At 44.6% G+C, this 16,400-nt stretch overlaps 2 protein-coding genes across 2 annotated transcripts; both read left to right on the top strand.

Moving 5' to 3' along the window:
* Positions 1–3,066: 3,066 nt before the first annotated feature.
* LOC117835408 (late embryogenesis abundant protein D-34) lies at positions 3,067–4,377 on the top strand. The gene is made up of 2 exons (XM_034714768.2): positions 3,067–3,795; positions 3,893–4,377. The coding sequence occupies exons 1-2, from the start codon at positions 3,166–3,168 to the stop codon at positions 4,052–4,054; spliced, it is 792 nt and encodes a 263-aa protein (XP_034570659.1). The 5' UTR covers positions 3,067–3,165; the 3' UTR covers positions 4,055–4,377.
* Positions 4,378–11,705: 7,328 nt separating this feature from the next.
* LOC117841017 (uncharacterized) lies at positions 11,706–12,894 on the top strand. Its single transcript, XM_034721584.2, has one exon. The coding sequence runs from the start codon at positions 11,706–11,708 to the stop codon at positions 12,477–12,479; it is 774 nt and encodes a 257-aa protein (XP_034577475.1). The 3' UTR covers positions 12,480–12,894.
* Positions 12,895–16,400: the final 3,506 nt, after the last annotated feature.

The raw sequence follows: 16,400 nt of genomic DNA, 5'->3' as shown, positions 1-16,400 counted from the left end.
GCCTCGTTCGTTTTCACCGGATTGGCTCGGAATGAGATCCATTCCGGATGGTTTGAAGTGATCCGGTTTGAAACCAGACTTGCATTGAAAGTGTTGTTCGTTTTAGTCTTGCTTGGAACGAAAACCGGCCTGGATTGGAATCCTTCTACATTAGATGGCCCGGATTGAAACCATACCTCCTCACCCCTGGAATGAATCCTGACCGGATTGAGTGACACGGGTGGAATCACTCAAACCGGATCTGGAAGTAATCCTGGCTGGAATCCAATCCTGGTGAAACGAACGAGGCCTAAGGGATTTGTTTCGGAGTTGGAACCGTAGATTGTCATTAACAGCCGATTTATGAACCTCTAATCAAAATACTGGATATATGGTAACCACGTGACATTATATTGTTGGAGATTGTAAAGTTCAAAACAAGATAATTAATTTTTTGTGGTCAAAACACCACATGATGGGTTAATCTTTATAGTGTAATGATGAAAGCCATTCGGTATTACAATATTGAGGATAGACGTTTTAGCATTACATTGGACAATGCGGGTGCTAACAAATCGATGATGTATCTACTGAAAGAAAATTTGTTTGCGAAGTCTATGTTGCATTGCAATGGAGACCTATGCACATGTACTTAATCTTATTGTAATAGATGGTTTGAAAGAGATTGATGGAGTCATCAAGGATATAAGAGAGTGTGAAGTACATTAAGGGTTCTACATCTAGCAAGGAAAAATTCGAGGAGATAATAGGAGAGTTAGGCATAGATTGTAGGAATCATCCTACAGTAGTGGCCCATGTGATGATGATAGCTTTGATATTTTACACTGGTGGAAGATGCATGCACCAAAATACCCTATTCTAGTTCGTATGGCCCATGACGTATTGGTTGTTCCTGCATCCGAGTCTGCATTCTCAGTACGAGTGGATGAATCATCACTGACCGTAGGACTAAGGCTATCAGGCAACACGGTCGAAGCTTTGATTGTTTCCAAGACTTTCTTAGGGAGGCAGGTAATATGTTACTGTTTTAAACCTTTTTAGCAATGGCTTATTTATTTGAATAACAAAAACACATACTGACTCTTTGTGTTTTTTGCAGGTGCATCTTGGACATCATAAGGATCGTGGGGCTGCTTGGTTCTGGGCCACCGACTGCCACGCCTAGGTGTGGTGCAGAAAATTGACGCCACAAGGTGGGGCGAGATTTCTACTGCATTTAGCTTGTCATTTTCGGTGGCTGCCAACTTGTAATCATCAACCAAGCAACAGTCATCATTTCTGCGGCCGCGCCCTGTAAGCTTGAGTAATACTGTATTGAAGAAGTTGGAGCTTGTCCGGAAAGAGGAGGACTTACTGATTATTCGTTCGCCGGAACCAGAAGTTAAAATTGTTGCATGATCACTAAAAATGCAAGGTCAGTCTTTGCCCTGCTCACGTGCGTTGATTGCCCTGTTACAAGATTTAAAAATTCTAAAACTTTTGGTCGCCATCCTGTTTTCCTATGTGACCATCTTGCTTCCTTGAACTATGTTAGGATGCTACTGCTACTGAAGCAGTGCATAATCAATTGTATTAAGGATCTATAGGCTGTTAATATCCGTTGGTTGTCTCTTAGATTGTGATAGTGTCCTTGACCAAATATCTTGTATTATTATTGGTTGATTGCTCAACAGTGTTTAAATTAAACGTTATGCAGTTGCCCAAATCTTCCCATGTACTTGCATGCTGCATGTACCTCCGTCATCATTCTCAGTTTCTGCTGTGCATGAGAATCTAGCAGCATATTGAATGTTTGAGAAACGTTATTGTACTTGCAGGAGGAGTCCATGCTGCTTTTGTTTATGAATAAACAAATTTCTTCTTCTCCCTAAAGAAGAGATGTTGCTTTTGTTCCAATGCAGTATGAGAGCATTTTTGGCTACTGGTGCTTCTGCTTGAAAGAAAGAAGCATTCATGCAGTTCTTAAGAGAACATGCTTTGTTCAGATTATGAAGTCTTCTGATGTAATATTTATCCACTTCTAATAGTTGATAACCGCGAATGCTGTATGAGAGCACTTTTTGATACTTTTAACCTACCTTGTAAGTAATATTATCGATGCCTTGTCTTATCAGCATATTTTTGCTTTGCCTTGTTAAATTTCTTCCGTTCAAAATTTGGAGGTATTTGGATCCTAGAGCTAAAGTTTAGTCCATGTAACATCGGATATTCAGATGCTAATTAGGAGGACTAAACCTTAGCTAATTACAAAACTAATTGCAGAACCCCTAGACTAAATCGCGAGGCGAATCTATTAAGCCTAATTAATCCATCATTAGCGAATGTTTACTGTAGCACCATATTATCAAATTATGGACTAATTAGGTTTAATAAATTCGTCTTGCGATTTAGTCTAGGAGCTGCGAAATTGATTTTGTAATTAGCCTATGTTTAATACTCCTAATTAGTGTCAAACATTGGATGACGTCCCGTTTCGACGGGCGGCGGAGGTTTCGACAGGCGTCTGCAAGCCTGCTTGCTTTATGCTGCAAAATCCGACAACAGAACGCAGGTTCTAGGTTCTAGGTACACGCTGGCGGGCTCCTGCCGAGTGAACAGTTTGGCTTATGCGGGTGGCCCTGCAGGTGCCTCAGACAGGCCTGCCTCCAACCAGTTAAGTTTGCTTCTTCCTCCTCTACCTAGATGCATGACTTTTAATATACCCAGAAATATGTATTATATTTATATATTAGAAAAGTTAAAACAAATAGTAAAAACAAATAGTATTTTAAGATTTAATTATTAGGTTGTTTTAGTTTTCTAAATTCATAATATTATTACGCATTGCATGGGCGGTGGAGTAGCAAAATTGTCAAATTGCACTATCCAGGCGCAGCGACACGAATACACGATGGATGATCGATGCACAGTGTTCTGCCCCCCGAGTCCGTTCCGCCCTGTCCCGTACGCTCATGCTAGTCACCTCCTGCGGCCGCTGCGCAGGCGCCACGTCTCAGCGCCGACGCTACGTGCCGCCCTCCCGGCCCCGTCTCTCATCCAGCTCGATTGCCCCATAAACCGCCCGCATCCGCAGCCACCAACCACGAGCGGGTCTCAGGTCAGAGCTCGAACGCACTGACAGCGCTTCACCTTCACACACCCAGCAGCGAAGCATCCGATCCCAGGATGAGCCAGGAGGAGCAGGTGAGGAGGAAGCCGGCGGAGCACGACGGCCAGGACCAGCCGGGCGGCGGCGGCGCCGTCCTCTACGGCGACGTGTTCGCCGTGGAGGGCGAGCTTGCCAAGACGCCCATCGCGCCGCAGGACGCGGCCGTGATGCAGGCCGCCGAGAGCTCGGTGCTCGGTCGGGCGCCCAGGGGAGGGACCGCCGCCGTCACGCAGTCCGCGGCGAGGCGCAAGGAGCGCCTCGGCGTGGTGGCGCACGACGAGGCCACCGACGCCGCCGAGGGCGGCGTCGCCGTCACCGAGGCGCGCGTGCCGGAGGATCACGACGCCGGTGACGTCGCGGCAGCAGAAGCAGGCGAACTCGACGGTGGCGGCGGCGGCCGGGGCGCGGCGAGGGACGGGACGAAGATCACGATCGGCGAGGCGCTGGAGGCGACGGCGTTCTCGGCGGGCGACCAGGCGGTGGAGCCGAGCGACGCGGAAGCGATCGCGGTGGCGGAGGCGAGGGCGAGCGGGACGGACGAGGCGCCGCCGGACGGGCTGGCCGCGCGGGCGCGCGCGGCCGCCGAGGCCAACGCCGCCGCCGCGGGGCGCGGCGAGGACAGGACCACGCTGCGCGACGTCCTCGCGGTACGCCACGCGTCCTCCTTCCCCCATTGATCACGTGGCAGCCGGAGAGTAGTTGGCACGTGCGCCTCATCATTATACATGTACTGCCTGCACGCAGGACGCGACGACAATACTGGGCGCGGACAAGGATGTGGAGCGGGAGGACGCGGCGCGGGTGGTGGAGGCGGAGGTGCGCAGCGACCCCGACGCGACGGCGCGCCCAGGCGGGGTTGCCGCGTCCATCGCCGCCGCCGCGCGGCTCAACCGCGGCCGGCAGTAGCTATGTGCTCCACTGGTTGTCGGGGGGCAGTGTCAATGCAAGTGTGCTTGTACGTTTTCCTTTTTGAGATGGAATGTGGTGGTGCTTGGCCCGCTTGTAGTAGTTGTTGTACACGCCCTCGCAAATCGCAGCAACAAAGTCAAATAATGATGCACAAGCAGACATGAATCGGGAGGAATGCCTAGGCGAACCTAGCGACAAAAGTGAGTCAGCGTTGCTACAGTGAACAGAACAGTAGAACAGTGCTAAGTTACGCTGCATGCTGAGATGTTGAGTGGCGGCCTGTGCCGTCCCTCCTTGTAGGATCGATAAGGCAGCAACATGCATGCGTTCGACGCTGCGACCGCGACCACGGTGTGTCGAGCGCGCGAGCAGCACCGTTGACGCGCGGTTACGATCGGATCGGATGGAGACGGGCCAGCGAAAGGCGCGCAGCAGGGGGAACCAACCGGTCCACGATCACAGGCCGCACGGGGATCACGGCCGCTGGCAGTGGTCACGCCACGAACCTACAGCTACAGGCGCTGCGCGCGCGCCGAGCCGACCACGTGGTGGCGGCAATGAAGCGTCGTTGCTGCCAGCCTCATCTGGTGGGGCGCCGGGATGCAGAACCGACGGACAGATGCATGCTCGATGAGTAGTCCTCCCTCCGGTTTCGAATTAGAGATCGTTTAGGATCAGATTTAGCATGCTCAGATTTAGCATGCTCGATGAGTAGTACTCCCTCCGGTTTCAAATTAGAGATCGTTTAGGATCAGATTTAGCATACTAAGGTGTAATTAATTTGGTTCTTATTAAATATACTTTAAAGTCGTTTCAATACAATAACATCTTTCCATGCGGGTTCGAATCCTAAGTTACTCGTTTTTGCGACTTTTGACGATTTTGCATCGCGCTGTGGACGCGCGCTGGTTATTTGTATGGTGCTTTTTTTTCGTTCGCGCCGTGCATGGCGCTTTTTTTTTTCGTTCCCTCACCTTAGTGGTTTTCATCTCAGCCTATTTAAACGCACAGTAGGCAAGCAGGGCACCGTCCAAGGTTTGAAGTTTGTGTAGAAAATGGGTGAGCCCTTTCTAGTCTTTCATATGAACCTGGAACCTCCGTCTTTGGAAAATGACAACGGTAATGCTTTACTTCTTCTTCTTTCTTCAATTCCCCTGCAACTATCCTTTTAGTATGTCATCGGTTCTTAGTTTTGTTTAATAGGATTTGATTTAAACATGGAGGCACAATATGAGGCACAATATGATGGTTTCATCGATTTGAACTTGCCACTAGATGAATATGGTGCCATCGATTTTGAGGCACCCCGATATGATCAGTTTGTTATTTGAAAATTCTTTTTATCATGTTTTTATCATGATTTTGAAGCACCCCAACAGTACTACTGGCTGAAATTATGTCTTGTAGGTGGATTTAATCTTAACTTCAAACATGATGGCAATGATGTGATGGACTTGATTGAGGAAACAAGTGATGGCAGTGATGGATTAGAGATGGAGGCACCGGAGCTAGGTTTTGTTTCTTGAACTTTTATTTGTGTTTTTGTGAACATGTAGATGTGTTGAATGTCATGTCCACACATTTTTATTTTAAACTTCTAGGTGCTAGGAAAGATGCTACTGATGAAGTTAGGAAACTAATTTACCAAACTTTATCGGCAAGAAGTAACAATGGGAGGTTAGGGAAGAGATTTACATGAGAGGTTGCATCTCAATTTGGTTTGCATATTCGTATTGTTCAGAAGATTTGGAAGAAAGGAAAAGTCACTAGCTCAAGGCACTGTGATCAATGTAACAAGTAGAAAGAGAGGTCATTCAGGCTGTGAGGAAACTCCTATTGATTTGGAACCTTTATGCAATATTCCTCTCAATGAAAGAATGACTTTAGAAGTTGTGAGTAGGCGCCTCCATGTTAGCAAGGCAAAGTTGATTCGGTCCATGCGTAAAGGGCTCCTTAGACACCATTCAAACAGCATCAAACCTTACCTAACTGAAGCAAACAAGAAGACTAGGTTGCGGTGGTGTGTTGATATGCTTGATCCGGATAGCACACCTAATGATCCATGGTTCAAAGATTTATTTGATCATGTATTCATTGATGAGAAGTAGTTTTTCCTTACATAAAATTCTGCAAAATATTACTTGCTGCCCGAGGAAGATGATCCACATCGTTCTAGTAAAAGTAAGAACTACATTCCACGCCTAATGTTTTTGGTTGTCTCAGCTCAGCCAAGGTTTCATAATGGAGTTTGTATTTTTGATGGAAAAATTGGATTATTCCCTCTTGTGACTTACGAACAAGCTAAGAGGAGTAGCGTGAATCGGCAAGCTGGAACATGGGAAGTTAAACCAATTGCTCACATCACAAGAGATGTGATTAGGGAGTTCATGATTCAGAGGGTGTTGCCGGCTATTAGAGGAAAATGGCCAAGGGAGGATATTCACAAACCGATCTACATTGTTCAGGACAATGCACCATCTCATTTAGAAGTTAATGATTGTTTATTCTGTGAAGCTGCTAAGCAAGAAGGATTTGATATTAGACTTATTTGTCAACCTCCGAATTCTTCGAACTTCAATATATTAGATTTGGATTTCTTTTGTGCAATTCAAGCCATTCAATATAGGAAATCAGTGAGAACAGTCCAAGAACTTGTTCCAATTGTGCAAGAGGTAAACTACTACATTCATACAATAATATTTCATATCAGTTCCATACTCATTCTAACATTTTTTTTCATAACTGAAACAAGCTTTCAATGAGTATTGTCCGGAGAAGGCTAATAGAATTTGGCTCACATTGCATCTAGTTATGAAGGAAGCTATGAAGGTTGCAGGAGCGAATAAATATAAAATCCCTCACATAAACAAAAAAAGACTAGAGACACTAGGTCAGCTTCCGTTGCAAATTGCTTGTGAGGCATCTATAGTTGACCAGGCAAAGGCAATTCTCGCTGCAGCAAACAATTAGGAGAAGAATATTAGAACTAGGCAATGACTAGGGTTAGTTGATGTACGAGACATGTAACAATTTATGTACTTACCCTATGCATCAGTCTTCTTATTTGCCTCTTGTTCCTTTAACTTTTGCATCCTTGGACTAAGTTCATCCACCCTCTGCTGGACATGGTCTGGTAAAATGATTGTCTCGCTGTCCATTTGAAGCTCATCGACATTGGGAATGTATAACTCACAATCGAATTTGTTGAAGCCGTCTATGATCCATGCCGTGAGGTCATAGTCTCTGTGGACACCTGGCATGGTCTCTGTGGACGAGACGACATCAAGAGCACCTGCTCTGCTCCCTGCGAACGCGGCAGCATTCTTCAATGTCTTGCACACCGTGTACTTCACCGCAACGTTTGCACAAACACAGGTCGTCGTCTTTGCCTTCGGAATCAGGGACGATGAGCACGTCCATGGAGTGATCATCGTTCTTCTCTGGCGCGATGACCTGCGAGCTCTCATCCACTAAACCTGCATCGACAAACGCCGGTGCGACGACCTTCGAGCTCCATGGAGCCTGCGTCCATGGTGCAGCTAGCAACGGCACGCGGCGAGCGAGAGAGGCGGAGCAGCTAGCAACGGCGCGCGGCGAGCGAGAGAGGCGGAGCAGCGCGCGGCGTGGTTTAAAGAGCAGCGGGAAGACGGGAGAACAGTGTGGCGTGGTTTAATTGCCGCCTTGGGAGCGAGCACGTCTAGCCTTGGGACCGAGCTACGTCAATGCATGCGCGAGGGTAATATAGTCCAGAATGAATAAAAATTACCAAAACGACACGTGATTTGAAATCGGGACCTCTAAATCGAAACTGGAGGGAGTACTAGTTAGCAGTTGGTTGGCGGTTACAAAACAAACGGCCGGCTGGTGGGTACGTGCCCACGCCTCGCCATGCGTACCCGTGCGTGCGGCGGTGCGGGGGACCGGGACAAATGGCGAACAGGGGAAAGCGCGGTTGGGGGTGCACGGGGCCGGCCGCGGCTGGGGCGCCAGCGCCACCAGCGCCATGGCCGGCCAGCCTGGCAGAGGGTTCTTTTCTGCTTTACGGCCAATAGCTTCCTTTCTTCCCTAGGCTCTAGTCTAGTCTGTAGGCTACACGCGCATAGTCAAGGCATGGGAAATAATCTCCAGTAATCGAGAGGTTTCCAGTTTGAACAATAATGTAAAACCCAGGGAGCATGAGCATCTCAGCTCAGCGCAAGTACGTACACTGGTCACTGTGGAGTAAACTGCAATTTGCCCGTGTGAAGATACCATGCATGTGTCAGCAACCATATAGTGAAGACGTATGTGCCATTTAACTACATATAAGTACATATAAACATGCCAAATTAATTTACTCTGCTCCCATATAGGTGCCTATATATTTCCTTTTCCTTCCACTAAGCCCTCCCATATAGGTGCCTATATATTTCCTTTTCCTTCCACTAAGCCCTCTTATTACACATGTTTCACAAAGCCCTCTTACACGTTCTATAAAGGTAGCACTTGACATTCACTTGCTCTCTGTGCTTCAATTCTAGTGGTGGAATTATTTCTGAAAGTATCTATGGATCTGTGCACGCTGGTATTGACATTTGTCTTCTCCCGACGTAGTCACATATCTGCTTCAATCCTAGCTGTTGAATTATTTCTAGAAGGATCTATGTGTGCTGATGCTTACAAGTGCCTTTTGTGCGATCTCCACGTGGGTTGCGACAAATTATGTCAGTTGATATTTGACATTTGTCTACCCTCGATGCAATCACATCTCCGTCCCCCTTGCCAACTGGCTTCCATGCATTACAACCGTTATAAATATCAATTGTTTCACTTGACATTTGTATACCTTCGACACAATGACCTCTCCGTCCCGTTTGCCATGTGGCTTCCATGCATTACAACAGTTATGAATATCGCCTATTTAACCCCCGCTCTGCTTGCCGTCGTTGAGTCTATGCGCTCCCTTCTCTTTCAGCTCTTTCTCACTCCCATTCAGTGCTCCCTACTCGGCCATGGTCCTCCCCTTTTGGTCGCTCTTCCACAAAGAATTTTCTCGGTTGCTCGGGTACATGAAAATCTTTCGTCCATATCCTCCAATCGTTGCGTAGTTCCAAGACGTTTGGCCCTTACCGATAGATCGAATCAGGTGTGCTAGTCTCTACCGTTTGTTTCTCTTAGCTTTATTGGCAATACATCTCATTTTGCCCTTAACACTGTTTTTTTTTCTAGAGAAAATCATGCATAGATTGTCCATAACCTGGATTTGGTTTTGAGACCATGTTCCTAAAGATACAATGTAGTGCTCTATTCGGCAGATGAACTCAGGTTTGTTGGTCTCTACTTCTTGCTTTTTCTTGACAAAAGTTTATTAGCTAGAAGGATAGCAAATATGGTGCTAAGAACCTCCATCTTAATTCTTGTTATTGTTAATCGTCCTATAGAAAATCATGCGCTGCTTGTTCATAACATGGATCTGGTTATAAAACCATGTCTTCCTCTTTTTCCTTATTGGAAAATGAATTAATATTTAAAACAATGTGCCACTTGTTCGAAACCAAGGTTTGGTTTTGAAACCATGTATTTTCTTTAGAAAATCATCACATATTTCATATCCTAGATGTGGTTTTTAAGTCGTGTATCTCCTTTATGTTAGGGGATCTTGAAGATACGCATGAAATTTTCCCTAGAACCACCAAATCCACAGACTATTAATTTCTTTGCATGAATATTTGAAAATATACCCGTTAGGTAAAGAACAACTCAGTATCCAATCTTCCAAACCAACAGAAAATATTGAAATGAAATGTCTCGTAAATATTATTTGCACTACCATCCATTCATTTGAACTGTTGGGTGGCTGTACATTAATTAATTTCATGTGTAAGAAGATTTGAAACTAATGAGACTGTGCCACCAGTAGAAAAATAACTTTCCATCCTCAACAAAAATCTCAATTATTTTTGGACTCAGGACTAAAAAAGCTTTAGTCCCGATTGGCGTTGACCAACCGGGACTAAGGGGCTATTTGAATACATGGACTAATTTTTAGTTCGGGTCACATCGGATGTTAATACCAATTAGAAGAACTAAACGTGAACTAATTATAAAACTAATTGCATAAGCCATGGCTACTTCGCGAGATGAATCAATTAAGCCTAATTAATCCATGATTAGCACATATTCACTGTAGCATCACATGGTCAAATCATGGACTAATTCAGCTTAATAGATTCGTCTTGCGAATTAGCCTTCATTTATGCAATTGGTTTTGTAATTAACCTATATTTAATACTCCTAATTAGTATCTAAAGATTCGATGTGACAGGGACTAAACTTTAGTCCCATGAACCAAATAGGCCCTAAAGGTGATCCTCAATAAAAAGCTCATCCATGGAGATACCTTTAATCCCGGTTGATAACACCAATCGGGACTAAAGGTGATCCTTTAGTCCCGGTTGGTGTTACAAACCCTGGTTGGTACTAAAGAGGAGTCCCTCACGAGTTACTACAAAAGGATTACATCCCCTACTAAGTTAGATGTGTTGTGTAGGTGAGATGGTAAGGAAACTATACGCGAGACTTGAGGTCGTGAGTTCGAATCCCAAGCACCGCGCACGCATATATTTTGTGTGATTTGTGCCTTGCAACGTGTGCGTGTGGGGGCCTTCCGGGAATTTCTAATATTTTTTTTAAGTCGTGGCTAATTCGTGAGACAAATCGATTACGCTAATCATGGACTAATTAGGCATGATAGATTCGTCTCGCAAATTAGTCTTTATTTATGCAATTAGTTTTATAATTAACCTATATTTAATACTTCTAATTAGTATCTAAATATTCTATGTGATAGGGATTAAACTTTAGTCCTTGTCTCCAAACGGACCTTAGTCCTGGTTGGGAAAACCGAGATATACGAGATTTCACAACTGAAACTAATGCTCGTTTCCCTACTACTGTGCCCAACAACCAAAGATGCAGTAAATAGAAATTTTTGAAAATTCACCGCTCTCATATCTTTCAAAACGTCTTTCCTGGGATATCTTTGCACAATTTCTCCACTATCGTCGCCGTGCATGAGCATGACACCATCAAATCTCATCAGTTTCAATTCAAAAATCCCAGACCGATTTCGAATTCGGCGGCTCCGATCGTGCCAGCAAATCCCCAGGACGATCCCAGCCTTCCGGTCTTCCGGATGCATGCGACGGTGCAGCCCCAATTTATGAATTATGGACATATCCGTAGCAATTGATTCTTGGCGCGGGCATGGCCATGCACGGCCCTCAACGGCACAGAATTCAAATTCGATCCGTGTGCCGATTTGCATTCGCACGAGAGGTATTAGCCGGATTGATGGCTGTTTCTTGCTTAATTAGGACATGGCCTTTTGGCTTAGCAAAGGGGATTAGGCTGATCGCGCCTAATTATAGGCCGTGTCATTTTTCCTATTAAGCTAAGCGCCCTCCCTAATCACACCTGCTTTGCTGCCTCCCTCCCGGCCTCTGCCTCCCCAGCTCCGCTATATACACGCGCGGTCACCAGTCTCCTTCCAATTCCATCCCCGCCTCTGTCGCTCCTCTCCTCTCTCTCTCTCTCTCTCTCTCTCTCTCTCTCTCTCTCTCTCTCTCTCTCTCTCTCTCTCTCTCTCTCTCTCTTACCAACTAGAGGGATGCCGAGGGGCGCGGAGCGCGCAATGCTGGGGTGCTTCCAGGTCGCCCGGCGGCCGTCGCTGTCGTACGAGGAGGGTTCCGCGTCGGCGCCGTCGACGTCGGCCTCGCCGCCGACGTCCTCGGCGTCCACATCGTCCCCGGCCTTCCTCGACGACGACGACGCGCTGTACCTGGACGACGCCGAGCCCGAGCCCGACGCGGGTGGGCTGTCCACCGCCATCGCCGCCCGCCGCTTCTTCCTCGCGTCCCCCGGCCGGTCCAACTCCATCGTCGACTCCATCGAGCACCCGCCCGCCTCCCCCGCCCGGGACAGCAACTCCAGCAACGTCCGCGCTCTGCGCCGCGCGGCCACCTCCGCGTTCCCCGCGTCCGCCGCTGCCTCGGCTTCCTCTTCTTCCTCCTCGTCGTCGGCCACCGCCGCCACCAAGGCGCCCTTCCGCGACGACGGCATGCAGCCGGTGCGGAAGGTCTCGCTGTCCACGGACACGCCCCGCGCCGACTTCCTCAAGTCCATGGTGGAGATGGTGGAGGCGCTGGGGCTGGACCCGCGCCGCCGCGACGCCGACCTGGCCTGCCTGCACGACCTGCTGCTCTGCTACATCGCGCTCAACGAGCGCGACGCGCTCAGGGACATCCTTGGCGCGTTCTCCGACCTCATGAGCCTCCTCGACCTCGACGGCGGCAAGCAGGGGGATGCCGCCCCGACCGCAGCAACCGCCGGCGGCGGGGAGAAGCGCAGCGCTGGCGTGCAGGATAGCACGGCGAGCGGATAGACAGATAGAAACCGCGCCGGGCGCATGGGACGGCGTCGTGTTCCGGGGCTTGCGTTGCCGGCGCGCTCGCGCTCGTGCTCGTCGGCACGTAGCGGTGGCGTGAGAGGAGATCGTGTAGGAAGAGTAGAAAGGAGCTTGAGGTCGGAAGTATGACAACAAACAGGCAAACCGGCTGTTGTTGTATTGTGCTGGCGGGCTTCTTGTGCTTTTTTTTTAAGAAAAAAGAAATAATAGTGATAGCCTATTTTCTTAATGGGTATGTGAGAGTGAGGCTATTTCCTAGATCAATGCTAGGTAGCTGATGTAGAAGGTCGTGACCATTGTAACATACTCGTGCCAATGCAAAACCATTACAGTCAGAAATGATTGGTTTGTGAGTTAGCTCTCCTCAATTGCAGACCACTGCTCCCAGGGTCTCATACTTGCACTTGCCTTTCTATACTTTTGTAAGACTATAACTGCTCTTTCGCAATATTTGTTCCTCCGTGGAGAAAAACAAAACTGCATTTATTGCACTATTTGACTCCCTCCTCATATTTTAACGTGTCAAAAGATGTTAACTGGCTGTTACTCCTAGCTACACAAATATTTAACATTTTGTACAATAATGACGCGGTCTCCAAAAGTTACATTTTTCATGAATTTTCTACTAAAATTATTTACAAGAAATGAATTTATGATATTAAGAAAAGTACTCTTCAAGAAAAATTTCAGAAAATTGCAAGTAGCCCATATAAGTCACTCTAAGTTGGAAATATACCCCATAAGAAAAAAAAGTAATATTTTTCACCTGACAAGTCCAATAATACTGTTGCATAATGTTAGCACACTTAATATGAATGAACTCAAGCATTCTATATAAGGTGATAGAAGTGAGGGAGCAGGATATAAAAGCATATAGAGCTTACAACATTCTTATTTTATCTAATTTATGGAGGAAAATAAAATGGGAAAATCATGCAACGAACTTTATTGCATATTGACACGCTTTCTCTATCTCCCACATCCGTGCTAGCTGCTTACATGGAGCACTTCGAGGTAGATTTTGCACAATCTAAAATGTTGGCAATGCATCATGTAAGAATCATAAGGGTATTCCCTCAAAAAAATCATAGGGGTAGATTTTGCATAGGGGTTACGCATGTATGTTGGTAAATAATGCAACTATTTCTTTTAAAGGGGTATTTACAACTTGGGAAGAATTGTAGGGGCCATTTGCAATTTCACCAAACTCTACGCTTAATATTTTTCATGTTTCTAAACTAAACATTTTTAAAAGTTATTAATAATCAGTTTGAAAAAAATAGGACTTTGTTCAAACCATCTAATGTTTGTGATTAAAGGGAGTATTTATCATGGTCAATTCTATCTATTTTTGTTAGTCACCACAATTTATTTTTGTGGTGGATACACCAAATATGACAAAATGGGTTGACTACTATTCTTGCTTAGACAATAGTTCTTCCATTCCAGAATATAATCTATAGTTGTCATGTGCACTAACCAAGCATATAGTGATAAGTTCAAGAAAAAATAGACAAAAGTGACAATAAATTACCCTGTTCATTAACACGACAAACATATTTAACCAGTGTCACATTGTTAAAGTGGTAGTATAAGTGAAAATAATGCAACAAATTGCTTTTGTTTTCCTATGAACACGTGTTTGAAAGGGGGCGATGGGCAACTCCCAAGTGAAGATGTACATCATCATCATCATCATCATTATGATTATTATTGTTGTTGTTGTTGTTGTTATTTTGTAGTCATTTCTAATAAATTTATTATATCAACAAAAGTATTTTAAGAAAATTGCAAATAGCCCTGCACATCACACTAAGTGATAAATAGCCTCTACAAGAAAATTAGTTGCTTTATCATCAAGTCTAATGACCTCACCACAAAATTCTCTCCTCATGATTCGTTCTTGATGCAATGGTAACACAATTTATATGGATGAAGTCAAGAATTATGAATTTTTTAGAAGTGAGGGAGCAGGTTTCAATGGCGAATTAGAGCCACAAGGCATAAATTGTTTAAATACAGAAAAAATTAAAATGGAAGAATTTATGCAACAAACATTATTGCATAGTTAAACACTTTCTATCCACCCACTACAACATGTTCAACATTTTATTTGAGTGTTTTCTCAAATTGCATTCTCTAGTGACTGAGGGTTTTATTGTGTAATTGGGGCAATTCCTAATGGAAAAAAATTAGCAACCAAGAAAGCCATTCCCAATAAAAAAATCATTAGGCACTTAGGGAATAACTCTGAGGAAATATGTTTATTAGACTAAAAAAGCTCTTGGCTATTTAAGAAAATTCTAAAACACAAATAATTGTCAACGGCGGAGAGAAGCGTGATGCTGACGTGCAGGATAAGATGGTGTGGGGATAAATAGATAGATATCCTGGTGGGTACATTACGTGGCACATGGGACAACATCGTGCTCCGAGGCTTGCATTGCTGGTGTGCTCATGCGCATGCTTCTTGGCATGTAGCTGTGGCATGAGCGGAGCTTGTGTAGGAAGAGTAGAAAGGAGCCTGAGGTCATAAGTGTGACAACAAACATGCAAACCGGATGTTGTTGTTTGTGCTTTCAAGCTTCTTGTTCTTTTTTTTTTATAAAGAAATAATAGTAATAGCCTATTTTCTTAATGGGTTTGTGAGAGTGAGGCTTTCCTCGATTAGCGCTAGCTTATGTAGGAGGTCATGACAATTGTAACATACTCGTGGTAATATAAGGTGATAGAAGTGAGGGAGCATGTTTTTAAAAGCATATAAGGCTTACAACATTCAGAATTTTTCTAATTTATGGAACAAATTAAAATGGAAAAGAATTATGCAAAAAAATTTCTTGCTAGCTTAAACTGCTAAACACTTTCTATATTCCAAACCATATCCATTCTAGCTTCTTACATGGAGCACTTTGAGGTTATATCACACATAAATGTTGAGCTGAGTCAAGTAAGAAACACAAGGGTAGATTCTGCACCAAGTTAAATATTGTGAGTGGTAAATAATGCAATTGTTTTCCTTTGCAAGGCATATTTGCAACTTTGGGTGAATTGTAGGGGATATTTGCAATCTCACCAAAATGTATAGATAATATTTTTCATATTTCTAGACTAAACTCTTAACATACTAGTAATTGTTTACTTTGATGAATGCCTAGACATTATATTCTATTTTGATGAATTTGCCCTACATCATATATCAAGGATGAAAATTTCAGATCAAATGATTTGGCATTGCAAGCATACGGTTATAAGATCAATAAAGAATTTTCCAATATTATCATAAAATATTTGCTTGAAATTGCAATTGTTGATAATCTGAAAAAATTGGATTGTCTTTCATGGTACAAGGAAAATCTGAGGACCCGATTTCTAGAATTGGAGTGTTCAGTGGATTCTATATATTGTAAGTCGGCCGTTGATGCTCCAAAATTAGATGTGGGTGGATATAAAGATTGAAGGAAGTTTATTACTAATCATCTTCGTAATCCAAGTAAGAAGAGGTTGATAGAAAAGTTTAGCACTCGACATTCAAATATATTTTGCGTAGTGGTGAGTTATATTGTTGAACTACATATAATTTATTATTGAAGTGCTTAAGTTTAGATCTGATCCGGCTAATGTGGCCATGGGTGAAGTTCTTGGAAGATTTTGTAGCAAGAATCAATTGGCTCCTAAGATGGTGTGCCTATTCAAAAGGCTGGGTTAATTATATTAGCCTAGTATGATTGCCTATTGTTATTTTTTTACTTACAAAATATGCGATGAATGTAAAAATTTTGGATGTTCATTTGGTACCTCGATTGTGCATCCTATTATCAAACTACAACAAGAAGGCTCCGATGGAGATTGAGAAAGGGAAATCTAGGGTTACTAAAGCCTATAACAAAGTAGAAGTTA

This window comes from Setaria viridis, chromosome 9 (assembly GCF_005286985.2).
Source record: "Setaria viridis chromosome 9, Setaria_viridis_v4.0, whole genome shotgun sequence".
NCBI classification, from domain to species: Eukaryota; Viridiplantae; Streptophyta; class Magnoliopsida; order Poales; family Poaceae; genus Setaria; species Setaria viridis.
The sequence above is the reverse complement of the archived record's forward strand: the minus strand, read 5'-3'. Positions and strand labels throughout refer to the sequence as shown.